At 42.8% G+C, this 19,250-nt stretch overlaps 1 protein-coding gene across 1 annotated transcript; it reads left to right on the top strand.

Moving 5' to 3' along the window:
* The first annotated feature begins 6,114 nt into the window (after window positions 1-6,114).
* On the top strand, window positions 6,115-14,184 carry KBTBD8 (kelch repeat and BTB domain containing 8). The gene is made up of 4 exons (XM_086469840.1): window positions 6,115-6,130; window positions 8,559-8,769; window positions 9,426-10,540; window positions 13,143-14,184. Exons 1-4 carry the CDS (start codon window positions 6,115-6,117, stop codon window positions 13,604-13,606), a joined length of 1,806 nt encoding a protein of 601 aa, XP_086325966.1. The 3' UTR covers window positions 13,607-14,184.
* The last annotated feature ends 5,066 nt before the right edge of the window (window positions 14,185-19,250 follow it).

Here is a 19,250-nt window from a genome sequence, read left to right as displayed (position 1 = left end):
ATGTCTGAGAAAATTTTCTGGTTTTGAAGCAACAGGCCTTCTGAGTTACGAAAATAACTCCAGCATATTCAGCTTCCAGTGTTCTTCAGGCTGAAAGTATGAAGTGGAGAGATACTTGACCTCCTGTTGCAGCTCCGGGGATTGTCTTTTCCATATTCAAGCTCTTTAAAACACACACACAAAAGTTATGGAAGAGAGAAAGAACTGAAAAACACAGCAGCTCTGGGTGATGACTTCAGAATGGCCCAGGGATATAGGATGGTGTCGAGTGATTCAAGTTTACTGTACTCTTCTTAAGAAGAAACAAATGTGGCTGCAGCTATGCCAGCTCCCCCAATTAAGAAGGAAAACTAGTTTGCTTTTAACCTTCTCAGCTTGTTCCAGGCAGAAGAGGTGGTTTATTTTTGTTCTCCCCTTTCTGTAGCCATCTGTGCTCTCTGGGGAGTGCCTGTACCTTTCCCACGGTTGAATTCCATTCTGACTAGCAGCTGGAGCCGTTTACATCTACGTTCGTCCACGAAAGTCCCAGCTCTTTATTGTTGGAGCTGGCCAGGCCATCAGTGACCTATTTCTCTGGAGGTCTGTAAGGGTTTTTCCACGCAAGCTGCAGAGTTTTAATAACACACACGCATGGGTAGCAGCAAAATTGGATGGAGGAGAGAAGGGGCAGCAAGAAGTCATTGGTGGTTCTTCCACCATTGCAAGGGTCTGTTTGACCTGGGCCCTCTGGAAGTAGAGAGGAGGTAGCCAGAAGGGTTTGGAGCAGAGATTAAACCACTCGCTGAAAGCTGGTTCTGGAGACAAGGTCAGAAACGCACCTCTGCCTCCTCTGGATGGGGCGTATTTCCTCTTTGTTTTACAGAGTGGCCAAGAAGCCTGGAGGACATGGATCATGTTTGCTGGCAAGAGGGATTGCAGAGACCCCAGGTCTGATACGCAGTGTTTGCTCCAGATAGCTGGGAAGCCGGTTATTAAAGTGGTGCTTTCAAACATGGCTTTTGGGAATAAGAAATTAAACCGGCGCAGGTGTGCGTGAAACAGCGACAGAAATACTTTACCTGCAAAGAGGCTGGAGTTAATTCAGTCGCAGTGAATGCTCTGGTAGTGCCACATTTTCTGTTGGCAGCCGGGGCGCTGATGCACACCTCTGTAACGCAGCCATGAGAAGCTTAAGGGTCCCGGTGTGTTAAGGAGGGATCATCATAAAAATGCGATTAGAGACCTGACAAACTGGAACAAGGCTCATGCTCTGAGTCTGCTGTAACCCAAACAAGGCTGTTTCCTTTGAGATCGCTGTTGGGTTAAACCTGCTGAAAAATGGTTTCACTGGGACGAAACTCACCGAATCTCCTCTTTGTGTCCCCTGTGTAGAGCAGATCCGGCGTCACACAGATTTCTCATCTCTATGCTGGTACCCAAGCCTTCTCTGTCAGGCTCCTAGTAATCGCAGACTGCTCTTGCAGGACTTGATGCTGACGGTGGATGAATGGGTATTTTGTTCTAAAGTGACTGCTCCGGAACGCATCACTGTCACATCACCCAAACAACGCCAGTCACCCAGATTTTCAGTAGCGGCTGGGACTTGCTGAAAACAGTAGAGCCTGTCATTCTGAGATTAAGGAGGGATTAGCTGTGCGAGTTCAGTCAGCCTTAAGAGAAGGTTAAACACTTTGGGAGGAGGAAGTATGTGTGTGTGTGTGTGTGTGTGTGTGTGTGTGCGCACATGTGTCTTCCAAAACAACAGATGGTTTCAATAAAGTTGTTCCTGCTGCTAGGAAGTGGCACTTCTTGACATTAGCAGAGCCATATCTCATCAGGGTTCTTGTTTCTACCAGCCTGTCTCAGCAAGGCCAAATCCACTGTACGGTACGGGGTAATCAGAAAAGGCACTCCAGTATCTACCCCATTAATTGCCCCCTGCCAGCCTTCCCTCTCTTCTGATGTAATGCCCACTGTGCTCAGTATGGCAGGATTGATCGGCTTCGAAGGGCAACTTTCCCTAATGATCTGCAATTCCCCCTACTTAAACTGCAGCTAAAACTGTCATTTTAAAGATTCTGCAAGAAATGCATGATTTCCTGGAACCGCTAAACGAAACCCTCTCTGCTTCAATCAATGGATCAATGTATTAAATTATCGTGCAACTAAATTAATGCGCCCCTTGGTGACAGGCTTGCAGAAAATGAGTGGTGTTTTATGCATTAAAGACAAACTGGTAAAAGATTGTTTTCCAGGGTTAGACTGTTCCACAGTGAATATCAAGATTTTTCCAATAAAGATACGAGGGGTTTTCAGAGTGCAGTTGTATCAGCTGTATTACTTCTCACAGGTTCTCAGGATGAATTAACACATACAAATAAGAATTGTAAATAGTAGTAACTGAGCTGTATTTGGGAGATAGAAATATTAATATTTTTTTACTAGTATTGTGTTTAAATTTTATAGTTAAACAACTTCTTTGGAAATCAACGCTTTAGGGTGTTTTTTTTTAAACTCAAGAGATTAATGAAAAAAGCCATCATACATTGCTGTGAAAAACTAAAAAATCTTATCAGGTTTCTGCAAACCTTACTTTCCTTTGGACTGTATGGTGTGTGCGGATGCGTTGGCCCTTCCTTTCACGACGCCCTCCACTTTTCAGTGAAAAAACACCACAGAGAGAAAGGCCAAGAAAAAAAGGGAAAAGAGGCTGCAGCGACCTCTTCCTACAATTTTAAACTGCACATGATACACAAAATGAAAACGGAAGTATTAATGTGGGTTAAAAATTGTTCCCTTTTAAAGCTGCTTGAACAAACCCCTACTCATATTTTTCTTTAAGTTTTGGCCCAGTTGCATTCATTATCTTCATTTCGCTGGCAGGAGAAAACATGAAAAGTCTCACCTAACGCTGTGCAGCAAAAGCTGGATGCCCCAAAAGTGCTCTGCACGTCACCTCTTGTGTAGCAGGAGCACTGGGGATGGTTCGGGCCGTTCCCTGCCAGATGACCCAAACCAACAATTTGCCGAAGATACGATGTTCTCTTGGGCCCCATATTGAAGGCAGGAGAACCACAGTTTTCTCCTTAACTTGTTCTGTAGGTGTAATGAAGGGAAACATTTTTCAGCAACTTAATCCCTTGTTCAAACTTTTTTTTTCCTCCTATCTTCTAAATTCTCAAATATCTGAAAAAATGTGTATTTTGTTCACTTTCTCCCGAAACTTTCTGCTTCCCCTCTTTTCTCGCTTGGGCTCAAGACAAAGACATTCTTTATTCTGAAGGCAAGAATCCCAGAACAAGCAGTGCCAGTTCTGAGTTCATAAGGGGGGCAATGTTTCTAATCACTTATAAAAGACAGACATGGACTCTGTGTTCCTTCTCAGTTGATAGTATTTCATTTTTATTTTCGAACTTTTGGATTATCAAACAGGAAAAAAGAATTTCCACCATTCTCCACCAAATGTTTTCAGCTGTATGTTTTCATCTGCAGGAATGATACATTAGGTGTGAAAATAAAGCGTAAGTGAAAGCATCCCAGTCCCTCAATAACCAGGACATTTTGGATTCTTGCAAAATCTTAAAATGATATCATCAGTTTCAGTGCATTGCTGGCCAGAAGAATTAAAAAAAAAAAAACAACACCAAAACCCACCAAAACCACCCTACCAAAAATTATTATAACATTGATAAAGGAATTTACATCAATATATCTCTAAGGGCTTCACAGCTCCCCATTGTCTCCTGGGAAGACAAAATCCATGAAAACAAATGATTTGATAAACAGCATGCAGTAAATTAGTGTCAGCACCAAGCCAAGAACCCAATTTTCTGAGTCCTACTTCTATGCTTAAATACTGGGCCTGTATCACTTCCCAGGCAAACCAACAGCAGAAGAGAGAAAGAAAAGGATGCGGTGGAAGGAAAGGGAGCTGGAACTCACTAAGCATCTTGTAATTTCTGAAAGAACTGGGTCTAATATTTGTGTGTAATGCAGATGCCACTTGTAACACCGAGCTTCAACATGGTGGGTGACTGCCACAGATTTCAGAGCAACTTGCACAGGCAACATGCTTCTCATTTTGCCCCTGAGATCCAGCAAACAGCCTGCAGAGCTGGGTGAAAGAGCCAGCCGCTCCCTCGGGAGTGCTGCCCTGTGCTAAACCTTGTGAGGGCTCGGGAGCGCTAGTGAAGGTGTCCGGACAGGGCAGTGGGTGATGGCATGTTACACTTGGGAAAGACTTCAGACTAAGAGAAAGTGCTGAGATCAATGCCTTTTAAGGACTATTTAAACCTGTTTGTACGGCAATTTATTTGCTTTACCAAAAACCTCACAAAGCTAAGCTATTCCAAGAAAACCTTGTGCTCCAATGCAGTGGTTCAAGGCGGTATCTGTATTAAAAAACATTCTCCATTTTGCGTCTGCATTCTGAACACTCATCCAGCCCAGCCAAAGCGTCCACACCAAAGGAAATGAACTGTATCACGCAATGTCATTTGCTAAAAGGTAAGAGTGGAGGTATTCTCCTTCCCATCGCTTTATATTTCTAGGGACAATTTCACAGGCCATGCTATTGCTGAATGGGGAAATTGGAAAACTGCAGAATCGATTTGCAGACGTGAAGTTCTATTTTCTTTTACATCTCCTTCATCAGAGTCTCTATCATTCCTGTGTTGTGTAGCATTACTATCGACAGCAGCCTGGACACCACTGATAATTGCTAAACTAGGGAAAAGCTGTGCCTTGCAAGTGAAAGCAAAACCAGCAGTCAGAGGACAGTAGTATTATTCTTGCCTTTCGATTCATCTGCTTTAGAGCATTGGTTAGGCACCTGTGCTACTATTTCTGGGAGTTAAAGCGAAATGTATTTTAAAATTATTATTTAAATTGGTTCTGTTTGCATTTTTTTTCTTCACAAAACTTCCCAGATAAAAGCTGCAAAGTTGGATTAAATCTATTTTGATTGAAATCAGAAAAACATACTGGACTTCTGAATGCTTCCATTATTTGTTAATTCTTCTTTAATTGCGCTTCACGAAGAAGAGAAACCAAAACAGCTCTTCCACAGCAAACTTCTGATGATGACTCAGTTACCGAGAATGAAACCAGTGGCTAGTTGCTGCAGAAAACTGGAATAGCCGGTGACTATCAGTCACTTCATCTCTGAGATGGAGAGAGAAACGTGCTTTGTGATATTAAAGGTCATTGGCAACAAAATGGTTGCTTGTCTGCTGGAGTCGTTCAGCTGCTCTCTATGTAGGACTGGTACGGCAGATCTGGCTGGCCACAGTGCTCTGGGGAGTATGAACACTGGAAAAATAAAAAAAGACTCCTGGTGTGACAAGCTTTCAGGCTAAGTAGCTGATTATACGTTTTTCATTAAAGGTCAATTCAGCCTTTCCCAGCTCGGGGTCTTGCATTCAGGCACCGCCTTGCCCCTGACCACGTCCTTGCAGCGTTAGGATAGCAGCAGGCATCTTCTTTTCCCCTTTTCCGCCGGTTTTCCAGCAGCGGCCATGGCGTCTGCTCTCCCGGGCCTGGTGGGCAGACAGCTTCTGGGCGACACCTCCGCTCCTCGCGGGAGGGTTTGCCCAGGAAGTGCAGGCCAGCGAGGACAGGAGAGAGGCAGCGCAAGGCCTGATAAAGCAGGAATTTAGGAATTGGGGCGGGGGGGGAATTATTCATGTGAAGAGGCCGTTTCTGCCGGGTGTTCCTGGAGAGACCACCACCCTAGGGCAGGGTGCTGAGAGCTGCCCGCACGCCCCTGCCTGAGGGCCCCAAAATGGCCGCTCCGCCCTGAGGCTCCCGCCTCCTCGTTGCCACGCGACGGGCAGAGCCCGCCCCTCCCGCAAACTACAACTCCCAAGCAGCCCGACGAGGAAAAACTACAGCTCCCAGCATGCCCCGCGCGCAGAGGGCGGAGCGCCTCCGGAGGCCCGCACTACATTTCCCGGCAGGCAGCGGGGGCGCTGGCCAATCCCCGCGCCCCAAGTTGGTCGGTGCGAGGAGCGGGGTTGGCTTCCGCGGGAGTAAGCGGGCCGCGGAGAGGAAGCGGCGCAGGGGAAGCGGCGCCGGTGACATTTCCTTTCGGGCCGCCCCCCTCCCCTCTCCCGCTGCCGGAGCGGGGCCCCGAGAATGGCAGCGTTAGGAGGTCTGTGCGGCCGGGCTCACCGGGGCGGGGGGGAACGGGCTGAAGAGGGGGCAGCGGCCTGTGAGGTGGGGCGCCCCGGGAGGGGCCGCTGCTGGGGGGTGTTGGGGCCTGTGTGTTGAGGGGTGGTTCGGGGGGGGAGGGGGGGGCGGGAAGGGGTGTCAGGGCCTGTCTGCTGAGGGGTGTCAGGAAGGGCGCTCCATGCGGGTTGTCTGTGGGGGGCACCGTGTAGGGGAGGGGTGCTTGGGGTCCCTGGGCTGAGGGGTGACTGTGAGGGGTGGGTGCGCCCTAGGAGGCCCGGCGGGGCAGGGGTGCTTGGGTGAGGGGCCTGCAGTGTGGGGTGTCGCTTCCGGCTGGGGAAGGTGATGGGGAGGAGAGTGTCTGTGGGGGATGGGGTCTGGGGTGGGAGGTGAGAGGACGCTGGCGTGAGGGCCTGTATGTGGGGGAGAGACCAGTCCTGCGTGAGAGGGGGTGTGCAGTGGTACTGTGCTTTGGGAGGGGGGAAGGGGGGGTTCCCGTGGGGGACATCCCCACACTGTTGTCTGTGTGAGGGGAGGGGAGCCGAGCCGAGAGGGAGGAGTGGGCTTCTGATGAGGAAAGGCTTCTAGGAAAGTGGGTATGTGGGGAGTGGAGAAGGGAGGAGTGTCTCAGAAATTAATGCGGAGAGTGTTTTGGGGTGGTGTCTGGGAGGAACAGAGTTAAAATTTTGAGATGCAAGTGAGAGGACTATTAACAGAGAAAAAGATGCTTGGGGCAGGAGGGAGAAAATGAAGGTGATGAATGTGACTGGGAAGGTTTTATGGGGTGAAAGCTGTAACGTGGATTGTGTCAAGGATTAAATACAAAAACTGGAATACAGGGATAAGTAACTATTCCAGCACTGGAAGCTGCCTTGATCGCATGTGCTTATTGCCCAAGTGACTGGGGGCGTCAGAGAAGAGCTATTTTGCATCTTTTTCAGTTTTAGAACGTAAATGAAACTTTTCTGCAATGGTAGCTACATCAAAGTTTTCTTGTACATCAGAGCTTTGCTGGGTAGGAAGCCTTGGAACCCATCTAGCAAAGTATTATTTACTTGGAATTTGCTTGCTAGTGATTAACATTGTTTCTAAACAAGTACAAATTTTCCCCTTCCCTAATGATTGGTTAGTTTTGAATGTTGGAGCTCAGTTACTGCAATAAAATAATCTCCCCTGTTGCAGATTTTACCTTTAAGTATTTACTATTGTGTTTGGAAAAAAAAAAAAAAAAAAGTATTTTGAAGACTTTTCCGAACAGTACTTTGTAGAGACACTGACAATCATAGAATCATTTTAGTTGGAAAAGACCTTTAATATTTGGCCCCAAGCCTGCCATGGGAAATGTGTGCCCCACAGCAGATCCCTACTGATTTAATTGTGACTGTGCTCAAAGCTGTGTCTGAATTCTGAGTAAGAGAAATTGTAACTGCTGTATATCACCACGAGTTAGGATTTAAATCTCCTATTCATCATTAGCATTGTTTGCTATCCTCTTTGCCCCTTTGTGTTGCCCAAAATTTGTTGGAAGCATTCTCTGTTGCAGTCAGCAGCTTTACCTGATTTGCAGCTCTTGCCACCTAATGTTTTTCTTTTGAGCTCTCCTTTGTTGTTGTTGCGTAAAAAAATTTGTTGCCATTATGAAACAGATTTTTGTGCTTGAGATGTTGCTCAATTTTCACTTTGGGATTTACTTCGTTAGGCATTTCACATGTTACTTAGGAGCGTATGCAACATGTCCTGTGTTTTCACAATGGTATGCGAGCTCCTGCATACCCAAGTGATTTTAAATGGTAACTGTATGTTATTTGTGAAGAAAAACATGTAATTGTGTATACAAATGTATGTCCATGTAAGTTTGTTGCCCAACATACATACTGTACTGCTGTTTCTTCATGAGTCTGTGCTATGAACCATCACTTGTGCAAGTTAGTAGCCAGTTCCTGTTTCGGTGTAAAGTTAAGTACGTACATATAGGCTTGCGTAATGGTGATGTAAATTGGGGGCTTATTTTAGCCTTCTGCATTCTTTGTTTTTGCAATTTTATAAGCCAGTAAGTATTGTGATTCTTGACTTAATTTCCTCCCTCCCCAGTGACAGTGATAAATATGAACTATTTGTATGATTATTTTTTTCTTAATATAAATGGATATGATTTTATAGGTTAGTGGTAACCTATGTGTACATTGGGAAAAGGAAAAAAAAGCCATAATTGAGCTATCTTTATATCTTTACTCACCTTTGAAAATGTTAGACTTGCTGTTGCAGGATGGTGACAGTAAAGAAGTATCGAATATTAATTTGTGCTAATTCTTGTTCGTGCATGGGTTTTTTTTGGTGTGTGTGGGGTTTTTGGGGGGTTGGATTTTTTGTTTGTTTGCTTTCTGTTAAAGAGTTTCAATTTTGCTTTGTAGAACCAAGTAAGTTTTCACAAACGCTGAACGGAATTCCTTCTTCAAACTCGGTCAGCAGTGGAATGGACCCCTTCCATGCTTGTAGTATTCTTCAACAGCTTAAAACCATGTATGATGAAGGACAACTGACAGATATTGTAGTGGAAGTGGATCATGGGAAAACATTCTCCTGTCATAGGAATGTTCTTGCTGCAATCAGTCCTTATTTCAGGTACAATAGACCATTGTTCTAGTGGTGATCAAAAGCAGAATTATAATTTATTTTCATTAAGTGAAAATCGATAAAACCACACCTATACTGATATTCCATGTAACTGTTGATAATGTAGTGCACCTAATAAGAGAAGATTATTGTTCTCTTAACATCAATGAATTATCAGTGTCTGTTTATCAAAGGAGAGTTTCATTGCAGGAAATGTCATGTGATTTAAAAAAAACCACCACCCAACAAACCAAACAAAAATGCCTCCATTATTGAGGGTATCTTGGATACGGTAGCAGCATATTTAAACTACTTGTTTCCTTTTAAAGTTCTATATTCTAGCGTGCTAGACTGTGCATATGAAATAACATATTCAAATTTGAGTGCGAAGACCTGGATATGTAAGAGCTTTACTTGTAAACTTGTAAATTTTAATATGGGGATAGTGAGATAATTAAGCAAGAAATTCCAGCTTTCCACTTTTGTTTTGATCAGTCTAGAACTGGTCTTAAATTTAGGTACCCAAACAGTTTATCGGTGATAAATGTATTTGTGTTGATAAAAGGGCAAATGCATTGGGATTAGCTGTACAATATAATTTAATTTCTTCTACCTGAAGTTAGAAGGTAATTGCAAATAAACTGCTGAATATTTTTCTTTTGTAGATCTATGTTCACTAGCGGCCTTACAGAGAGCACCCAGAAAGAAGTTCGTATAGTTGGCGTCGAAGCAGAGTCAATGCATTTGGTATTGAACTATGCATATACCTCCAGAGTAATGCTGACAGAGGCCAACGTTCAAGCTTTGTTCACTGCAGCTAGTATCTTCCAGATCCCTTCCATCCAAGACCAATGTGCTAAATACATGATCAGTCACTTGGACCCGCAGAACTCCATCGGGGTGTTTATCTTTGCTGATCACTATGGTCATCAGGAACTCAAAGACAGATCACAAGACTACATTCGTAAGAAGTTTCTGAGTGTCACCAAAGAGCAAGAATTTCTTCAGTTGAGAAAAGACCAACTGATAAGTATACTCGACAGCGATGACTTAAATGTAGACAAAGAAGAACATGTTTATGACAGCATTGTAAGGTGGTTTGAGCATGAACAAAATAAGAGAGAAGTGCACCTTCCAGAAATATTTGCCAAATGCATCCGTATGCCTCTGTTGGAAGAGACATTTTTAGAAAAAATCCCTCCCATGTTTGCACAGGCTATGGCCAAAAGCTGTGTACAGAAGGGACAACATAGTGCCAATGGCTATACACAACGGCTTGGAATGACCGCTTCTGAAATGATCATATGCTTTGATGCTGCCCACAAACACTCAGGAAAGAAGCAAACAGTGCCTTGTTTAGATTCGGTCACAGGGAGAGTGTTTAAACTATGCAAGCCACCAAATGACTTGAGGGAGGTTGGAATTCTTGTATCTCCCGATAACGATATTTATATTGCGGGTGGTTACAGGCCAAGCAGCAGCGAGGTCTCCATTGACCACAGAGCAGAGAGTGACTTTTGGATGTACGATCACTCCGGCAATAGGTGGATTCCGAAAGCTCCTTTGTTGCGAGCCAGAATAGGCTGCAAACTGGTTCATTGCTGTGGTAAACTGTATGCAATAGGTGGTCGTGTTTATGAAGGAGATGGGCGAAACTCACTCAAGTCTGTGGAGTGTTATGACAGCCGAGAGAACTGTTGGACAGCTGTCTGTCCAATGCCGGTAGCAATGGAGTTTCATAGTGCTGTGGAATATAAGGATAACATCTATGTTTTACAGGGTAAGGTGGTTTGACTAACTACGTGGTGTTTTATGGGAAGTGGGGGTTGTTCAATCCAACTGTCTGCGCTCTCCTAAGCGCCTTAGAAAAGCCGAGTTTCCTGGATATTTAAAGTGTTCCCGGGGCCCACAGGGTGGGAGGAGGGCTAGGGAGAGCAGTGGGTGAGGAAGAGTGAGGTTGCTGCTTGAGTTCCCGTGCCCTGGGGATGTGTCACGAAGTTGTAGTATTGAGTTATTGTACGAATGCCAGGTTTGGTGGTGTTCTGAGTCAACAGTATAGTATTAAATTTTACTGTGAAAATTCTGTAGTAAATCTTCTTTACCTGGGTGAAATGCAGAAAATGATGATGAAGAAAAGATACTGTCCTATGAAACGCGCTTTGCATTTTATTTAGCTAAACCTGTGAAAATTCCTGGTATCTGTTTTCTTGGTGACTTGTGGAAGTCAACCACTATAGGCCTTCATTTCCTTCCCTACTCTGATTTTTGAAGACAGCCAGGTAACAAAGAAAGACAATTTATCTCTTTCCAGTTAGTTCTGTCTGTTGATCTGTAGTTATAGTTCTGTCTTTACATCCTTTCCTCCGGTAAATGATCAGACTTACTGGTGTATTAGATATTGATTCTTAAATGAATAAAAAGGATCATTATGGGAATGGATCAAATAATTTATTCTTCCCTTTATTGATGGGATTTATAGAAAATATGTATTTGTGCGTATGCATGAGCTGTATAGCAGTCTGTGCTTAAAAGTGCTGAGACTGGTCTCTGAGGCTGGTAGTAAGAGTAAGAAGTGGAGTCCCAAGTAGTAAGTACTTGGGAAGAAGAGTAAGTAGCAAGAGTCCCAAGTGGAAAGAAAGGATGAGGGGGTGTCCTGGTTGTGTTTTGCTAAGGGCCACCTCTGTGTAAACCCCTGCAGAAGCTGGGGTCTTAGGTCCATACCAGCTCCCTCTTTGGGTCACTCCATACAAAGCTGGACCACGGGGAAGAAACAGGATAGAGAAGAGTGTAAGGTCGTTGTTAATCCCCAGAAGTCGTCAACCTCATTTCTTGTCTTTGCGTTCCTGCTACTCGGTGACGGTGGTGGGCTGGGCTTCTGTGTGCTATGCAGAGTTTTCTTTCATCATTTCTGTATCAGGTTTGCCTCTTGTTGTGGCTGTAAACAATTCTGTTACACTAGACAGCTCTCTGTCTGTCTCCTGTTGGGTCAGGTGGTTAAAAAGGAGTGCTGGAGAACACTTAGCTTGGTAGAGTGTTTGTTCATCCTTTAAATGTTTCTTGAAACTGCTATAAAGTGGATGTTACTATAACCTATAGAATAAGAGTGGATCTTGTTTACACGTTTTAGCTGTACTAATTCTATGCTTCAGTAGTTTAAGTGACAATTGAATGCTCGCCTGAATAAGCAAGTCGCTTCACTGTGCTAACCAGCAAGTTATAAAGTTTCGTGTTATGGGAAATAGGCAACTTTTCTGTTTGAGTGTGGTAGATAAAACCTCCATTGAGTTGCACTGAAGTAGTCTAAAAAAATTAACTTTCAGTAATTTTTCTAGAGAAAGCTCATAAGTTTGAATTAGTCAATAAGGATTAATGAGAATGTTAAAATGCCAGCGGGATGCAAGTGTCAGTCATAGGAGATGATGCTGTGGAACAAAAATGAATAATCAAAAAATGTATTGTCTGTAAGACTTGATCTCTTGAGCTATGTTCCACTCATTTTCCTGTATTATTTCTGTATTCTTTGTTATACTTGACGTGCTTGGTTACACAGCAGCTTGGTTAAAATTCTTAAAATAGCCATTTGAAATTGTATACGATTTGAATTATGCTAATATTTGGCAAATGTCAGGCCTTTCTTCCCCCAGGCTTTACAAAAGAGAAGATGGTTTTCATCCATCTTCTCTTTATCGTTTACAAAGCATGAGCTTTCAGTCATCTGAACTTCCATCATCTACAGTCTGCAGATGCTGCTCTCTGCAGTCAACAGAAGAGGTGTTTTATAATCTAATCACAAAAGTACGATGACTCAGTAGCTTCATGCAGGTATTCACCTGGCATCCTTTTAAGCAAATCAACCCAAATGTGTAACCCAGCCACCTAATACAAATAGCTTCAAAATCTGTGTGTAGTACAGGACACAATTATTTGCTCAGATTTAACAACTGTCACGCATTGAGTTCTGAGACTCCACAGTCTGTAGGTGGCACGTTGTGAAGATGTTGAAGAACAAAACAAATACTTCAGACGCTTCAAGACTGGAATCTTGAAAAGTTTTGTCCCAAATTATTAAGCATGGTTTAGAAATACTAAAGGATAGCTAGGAAATATGTAAAACATTGTATTTCTGATAGGCTTCAAATTCCCTTTTCTTCAGCTGGAATAGACGCTCAAAGTAGTTTTTTCTCGCGCTATTAAGATTTTTGTAACGCACTTGGAAGAAAGCAGGCGATGGTGCTAGGTTTTTCGTTACGGGATCAAGGCTATTAAAACTTGGTAGTCTGTTTCTGTCTGTGGAAGAACATACCTGAAAGCGTAGTAGCTGCAAAATTGCTGTTCTGGAAATGAGGCATAAGTTATGTTTTGTTTTTCCTCTCTCTTTTCAGGGGAATTTTTTCTCTGCTATGATCCTCAGAAGGATTACTGGGGATTTTTGACCCCAATGACTGTGCCTAGAATCCAAGGCTTGGCAACTGTGTACAATGACTCCATCTACTACATAGCTGGAACCTGTGGAAACCATCAACGTATGTTTACCGTAGAGGCCTATGACATTGAACAGAATAAGTGGACTCGAAAAAAAGACTTCCCATGTGATCAGTCCATTAATCCATATATAAAACTCGTACTCCTCAAAAATAAACTCCATCTGTTTGTCCGAGCTACTCAAGTCACTGTTGAAGAACATGTTTTCAGAACCAGCAGGAAGAATTCACTCTACCAGTATGATGAGGTCACTGACCAATGGCAAAAAGTATACGAGACTCCAGATAGGCTCTGGGATTTAGGCCGGCATTTTGAATGTGTTGTTGCTAAATTGTATCCGCAGTGTCTTCAGAAAGTTATTTAATTTTTTTTTTTTTCAGTAACAGGCCTTAGTGATTTCAGTGGTAATCTGATGCTAGAGAAAACATGTCTTAAAAGAAAACAAAGAAATTCTGTCAGTATTTATTGTAAGCTGAAACAGACAGTTTTTTGTATATGGGATGGGTGCTCTTTAAAGGTTGCAGTCTGGGGAGGGACTCGCTGATTCAGTTTTGTATTTACTGATGTTTTCCTGGGAAATGAGAAGGAGGTTACAAAGTGCAATTATCAGCATTTTTTTTTTTTTCTGGTGAACACTGAATCATGTCATACTAGAGGGGTGTTTTTGTGGTAAGAGCAAATTAACTGGAAGAGCCAGGATAACTATGCACTACAGTGAAAGAAAATCTAGCATTAATAGCTAAGGATGTCCAAGATGTTTTGAAGTGACTTTTCTTTTTTTTTTTTTTTTTTAAATACGGGTAAAATTTGAGGCAATATCACTAGGTTGTGGGGTTTTTTATTTTAGATTGAAAGTACATAGAGGAATGGTAGATCCTGATTCAGAATGATTTTTTTTTTCTTTTGTACTGTTTTTGAAGTTTGCTAAGATATTTGTGATGATGTTTGTGCACTACAGTTTGGAAGAAAAACTCGAGTCAGAATTGGAACATGGAGTACCTTTGCCTCGGACGGAGGCCTGTTCAGATTACTGTACCACTTACTGTCTGTGGATTTTTGTTAAAATTGAGCTTAATGATGTGTGTGTGGGGGGGGAATCCCAACACCTATTTTCTGCCACGTAGATGTAGTGCTGTAAAAACATTTTTTTAACACTGCTTAAATTTTTTTTTTTCATCCCATAAAGGGCTTTAACCCAAAAGTTGATGGTGCTAGTACATTTTTAATACTTGTTTGTCTGAAATGGGCTAGCCTTATGCTACTGTTTAAGACAGCCTGTTGTTTTTCATGGAGTGTGTGTCTGTCTTCAGGCCCTGTCCTGTCATCATATTCTCTTTTTTAACATAACATTTTTACTGCAGTGATATTCTTGCACAGGATGGTGACAGGATATGGCCTTAATAATATTATTATTTTTGTGTGTGTGTGGAGTGTTCATTTTGTCTCCACTAAAGTACAGTGCTATGTGCAGAGTTGGCACGTGCTCAAGTAATTTGGAAAAGTGTGGCTCAACGTTACGAGTTGCTTCTCTTTTTCTCCCCTCAGTCAAGCCCTCAAATACCTTCTGTTTCATGCTGATCCATAATGTGAACATTTGCACTACTGAGCTGTCTTCATTATCCAGTGTGTTAAAGCAAAATTGGCAGGAAGTGTCCATGGCTAAAATAATCTTAGATGCGAATATAGAATAGGGATCCCGTATATTGCAACACTTTTCTCTGTGTATTTAACATGTACCTTATTTTTAAGAAGTGGATGAGTTCAGCTTCTACTTCAGTAGTGAAAACTGGATTTAAAAGGGAAAAGATGACTCCCAAAACTTGTATCAGCTGTAACTTGCCAGTTTTGATTTGTTACAGCTCTAATTCTGCAGCGCTGTGAGTACGTATTCTTACTCTTCCCTATGTTCTCAAATTGGCTGAAGTAAACCAGTTAACTTGAAATGGCAGTGGCCATTGCTGGCTGTAAGTGCTTACCATTATCTGGCTTAACAGCTGATATTTCAGTAAGCCAAATATTTAGCTCATTGTTTATCCCCCTGGCATGGCTGAGGATTTGGATTAATGTTTGTTTACTATGTGGTCTTACTGTTCCCAAATGGAATCTTTCTAATACACGAAAAGACTCGCCTGGTTCTATTTCTTAATTCTTGCACAAAATGTTTAAAAGGCAAAAACAAACAAAAAACTGTGAAATGAAAAGGAAAAAAAAAAAAAGCCTCTCTGCATTACATACCTCATCTTCCAGAGATTCACCAAATCGCTTCTTTCGAATGCGAGCGCCTGAATTTTTTTTCCTGAAGTTGACGATTCTTGCTAAGACTGCATTTTTCCAACAGTGTTGAGGTGTGTTGTTTCTTTGAGTTTTCTTCTGGATACTGTTTTTTATATATATCCATAGCCAAGAATAGGAGGTTTTTTAAAAGTACAACTGATTTCATTTTTAAAATTATCCTTAGTCCTTGGCTAGCTCTCTTTGCGCTGTTGTAGGCCTCTAGCTGCAAGCTTTCTGAAGCACCCTCCCTAACAGTGTTGCATTTGTGTGTAAAACCATTTTTTTTTGCAAAGTGTTATGTAACTTTTCTTGGTTTTTTTGTTCTGTTTTTTTTTTTTTAAGCTTGGTTGAATATTTACAAGACTTCTTGCTGCTTTTTGACAATCTTCTATATTTATTTAGTAGAACAAATTTCAATATATTACTTGAAACTATGAAATAGAATTGAGTTAGCAATTGACTGGTCATGTGATGTATAGAAGTACAATATGCTGTGGTTAATTCTGCAGTAGGTTTGTTAATTTTGTTTATCTGCACTAAAGTACGAAGATCTCCATTCTGTTTAACCATTCAAACTGAGGGTGTGATCCAAGTCTGTAATGTGTTTAAAAGCTAAATCCTGGAACTTGCTGTGGGAGTAGAATATACTAAATCTTGTGCATGAGGAGTTGTTTGAGACAGTAATGTAGCTGTGACATTTTGCCAATTCTTAAATGCTTCTACATTTTGCTGAAAGTCAGATTCCTGGTAAAGTTTTGCTTTAGAGTCAGGCTTAAGTAAACTTGCACAGCACAAAAAAATAATGCACCAAAGGTACTGATAATATTTAAACAGTAATCTGTACATTTTCCCCACTAGGTATTTTTTCTGCATTCGTTTCTTTCTCTCTATTAAATGAATTTCTAGCATTGTAAGGACTTCTGTGAGTGTAAATCTCCTTTCCAAAATTATTAGTTACTTTAGAAGGAAACATTTTGTAATTTCCGCTTTATTCCATCAGTAAAATTTAGAATGACTAAAAGCAGTTTTGGTGCACCAAACATGCAGTGTGTGTATGTTCTACAAGAAATCAAAGAGCTCCCTGTTCGTAAGGCTGTTTAGAAATGGCATCCAACATTCAGTGCTCAGGTATGTTAGTAAGAAGTACTGTAGTCCTCTGAGGGCAAATGTGTGGATTTTTAAACATTTTGCCATAATTGCACAATTTTGCATTTTTACTTAATGTCATGTTATGTTTCTTAAAATAAACCTATTGTTGAAATACAATGGAGCTCAACTGGTTTTGTGATAAGTCTTTTATGTGCATTTTAGTAAGTTTCTGAAAATTAACCCCATGATTGATCTCTTTGATGCTTGTTCCATTCTTCTGTTTCCGCACTGGTGCGTCTCAGCTGTTTGTAACGTCACTGTTTGTTTTTCAGGGCAGCGCTACGCTGTTGCTTGAGGTGGAAGCTGCTCTGTTCTGCTTTTTTGTCTCAGTCCTTGTGGCTATTCAGGTCTAACTTCTCATTTGCGTCCACACAGGTGACATCGTCTTTCCCTTTCCCTTCCGCCCTGCTTTGGGCTGGAGCTGACATCCCAGCAGGAATGTTAAGTAGGGCTTTCCAGTCTGTTAATACTGTGTATTGGGAAAAGCCTGAAACACTTCATACAGAATTCCCCAGCATCCTTACTTAGTAAGGAAGTTACTTCCCAGGTGGTGAAAGGGAATGGCGAGAGCACAGTGATGTTGGTTGCAGAGCTGAGAACGAGAGGCCTCCCCCCCGAGCTGTTTCAGCAAACCTCCAGCATTATGCGTGGCTTCTGAGGCAGTGACAGCGCGTAGCACGTCCGCTTGTGAGCGGTACCTTTTATTTGAGAACGTTTGTTCCCTTTCAGAGACTGTCCAAGGACTTCAGCGCTGATGCCAAGTCGTTGCAGCCCAGGAAACAACATGAAGGTCCCTCGTTGGGGAAGGTGCTCTGACTGTCAGGTGCTCGTAGGCATGATTTCCACCCTCCCAGCCCCTCACCCCAGCCTGTAAACGTCTCTGGCTGTGATGTGAAGACTCTTCACCTGGCAGCTGGGTCCCAGGAGAAGCAACTCAGGAGGCTGGGCTAGCGGGGGTTGTGTGCCTTCAGATGAACTCTGCCACATGTCAGTCAGGCTGGGATGGGTGCCTCGGCCGTCCGTGCGGCAGGCAGATGTGGCAGGCTGCCCGTGAGCTATGCAGTACGGTACCCACCTCTCTGGAGGCTGCTGCGTGACGATCCTAACCTTGGGTGAGTTTGTGCCGGCAGATCCACGCTCCTGGTCACCGGTTCGGAATGGTACGCTCCCTCCGGTCAGGCTGAAGAGCAGCCTGCAGCTCTCCAGTTACAGCGCCCGAGGGTCCCTGCGTCTGTGTATAATCACGGGTTTATTTTGTGTGATCACACTGTTGTTCCTCATACAGTTGAGCTCTTTTCCTCCAACCTATGACAACACGTACTGGAAAATACTGGCATCTTTTCTGCTTGCAGCCTTCGGTTGTTGGGAAGACTTCTCCAGAGAAATTAGAAGAGCAAAGGCACTGCTTGCCTTCCTGCGTGCCTGTCCAGATCTGCAGCTGCTCTGTTAAAAACCATGGACGTGTTCTCTTGAAGACCTAGCAGAAAAAGTGAAGAAGCCAGCACGGAGAAGGTAGGCTTGCTGTTTGACTTATTTCAGTGGGCTGAATAAATCAACAACACACGCTAAACTATACACATTTCTCTACTTGCTTTCACATCCGAGAACTCAGCTGGGGCCATGAAATACTAATGGCTGCTGTTAGGCAGACAGGTCTAACTAGATTTGGCTGTACTTTCATGCTGTCTCTGGAGTTTGCTCATGAAATAGTGACTGAGAGTCCAAATCATCCGTCCCTGGTATGGAATTTGCAGTTGTAGTTACCAAATACTTTGATGGTAAAAGCATCCTAACCTGAGTCTCCCTGTCTGCTGTCTCCTTCGTTTGGAGCACCATTGCTCTGTCCAAAACTCTTAAGAACTTGTAAGGGAAGATCCTCTAGTGCCATGTGATGGTTTTGCAACATGCTGGTACATAATGAACTGTTGGGACTTAAAGCAAGCAAGAGCTGAAGCTGACAAGAACAAAAAGAGAGACCTCCCTCTGCGACCCCCAAGGGAAAAAGTTACATCAAAGCCAAAACGAGACTGCGAGAACAAGATAACCAAATTCATCGGCTTCTTGGGGACAAATCAAATTAACTCGGGGTCCACAGTTTGGACAAAGCTAAAGCTTCAGTAGCTAAGTGGAATTAATATCTCCTTATAAGTTGTTTTGTTTTTTTTTTTAACTGGAGGGGAAAAGAAACAACTGAGCTCAATGAGCACCTCACTCTTCGGATGCATCTGAATGGTTCTTGTGCTTCACTGCAGTGCTCATGGCTCCTTCAAAAACATGGCAGTGTATCTGGGTTAAGTAGTAACTGTTACCTGGTTTATAAAAGATATTTATGGAGATGTCTGCAAACTTCCAGCGAAGTCATCGAAGTCCTATCTGGAAGGCACTCAGGGTTTGTTATGGCCACGGAGAGGGACCAGAAGTAAAACTGGGAGAGGAGTAGTTTGACCATGTTCTTTGGTTCTCTGACTTCTCTTTTGCTCTTATGGGAAAAAAATAGGTAAATTAATTGCCCCTCAGTGCCCCAAATTTCCTAGTAACTCTTGTGAAATCCTGTTAACGCTTGGCATGCATTATAATGTGAAATA

The sequence above is a fragment of the Leptosomus discolor genome, chromosome 9 (genome assembly GCF_034619465.1).
Source record: "Leptosomus discolor isolate bLepDis1 chromosome 9, bLepDis1.hap2, whole genome shotgun sequence".
In the NCBI taxonomy this organism is placed as follows: Eukaryota; Metazoa; Chordata; class Aves; order Leptosomiformes; family Leptosomidae; genus Leptosomus; species Leptosomus discolor.
Note: the sequence above shows the minus strand (reverse complement) of the source record. Positions and strands in the feature narration are given on the sequence as shown.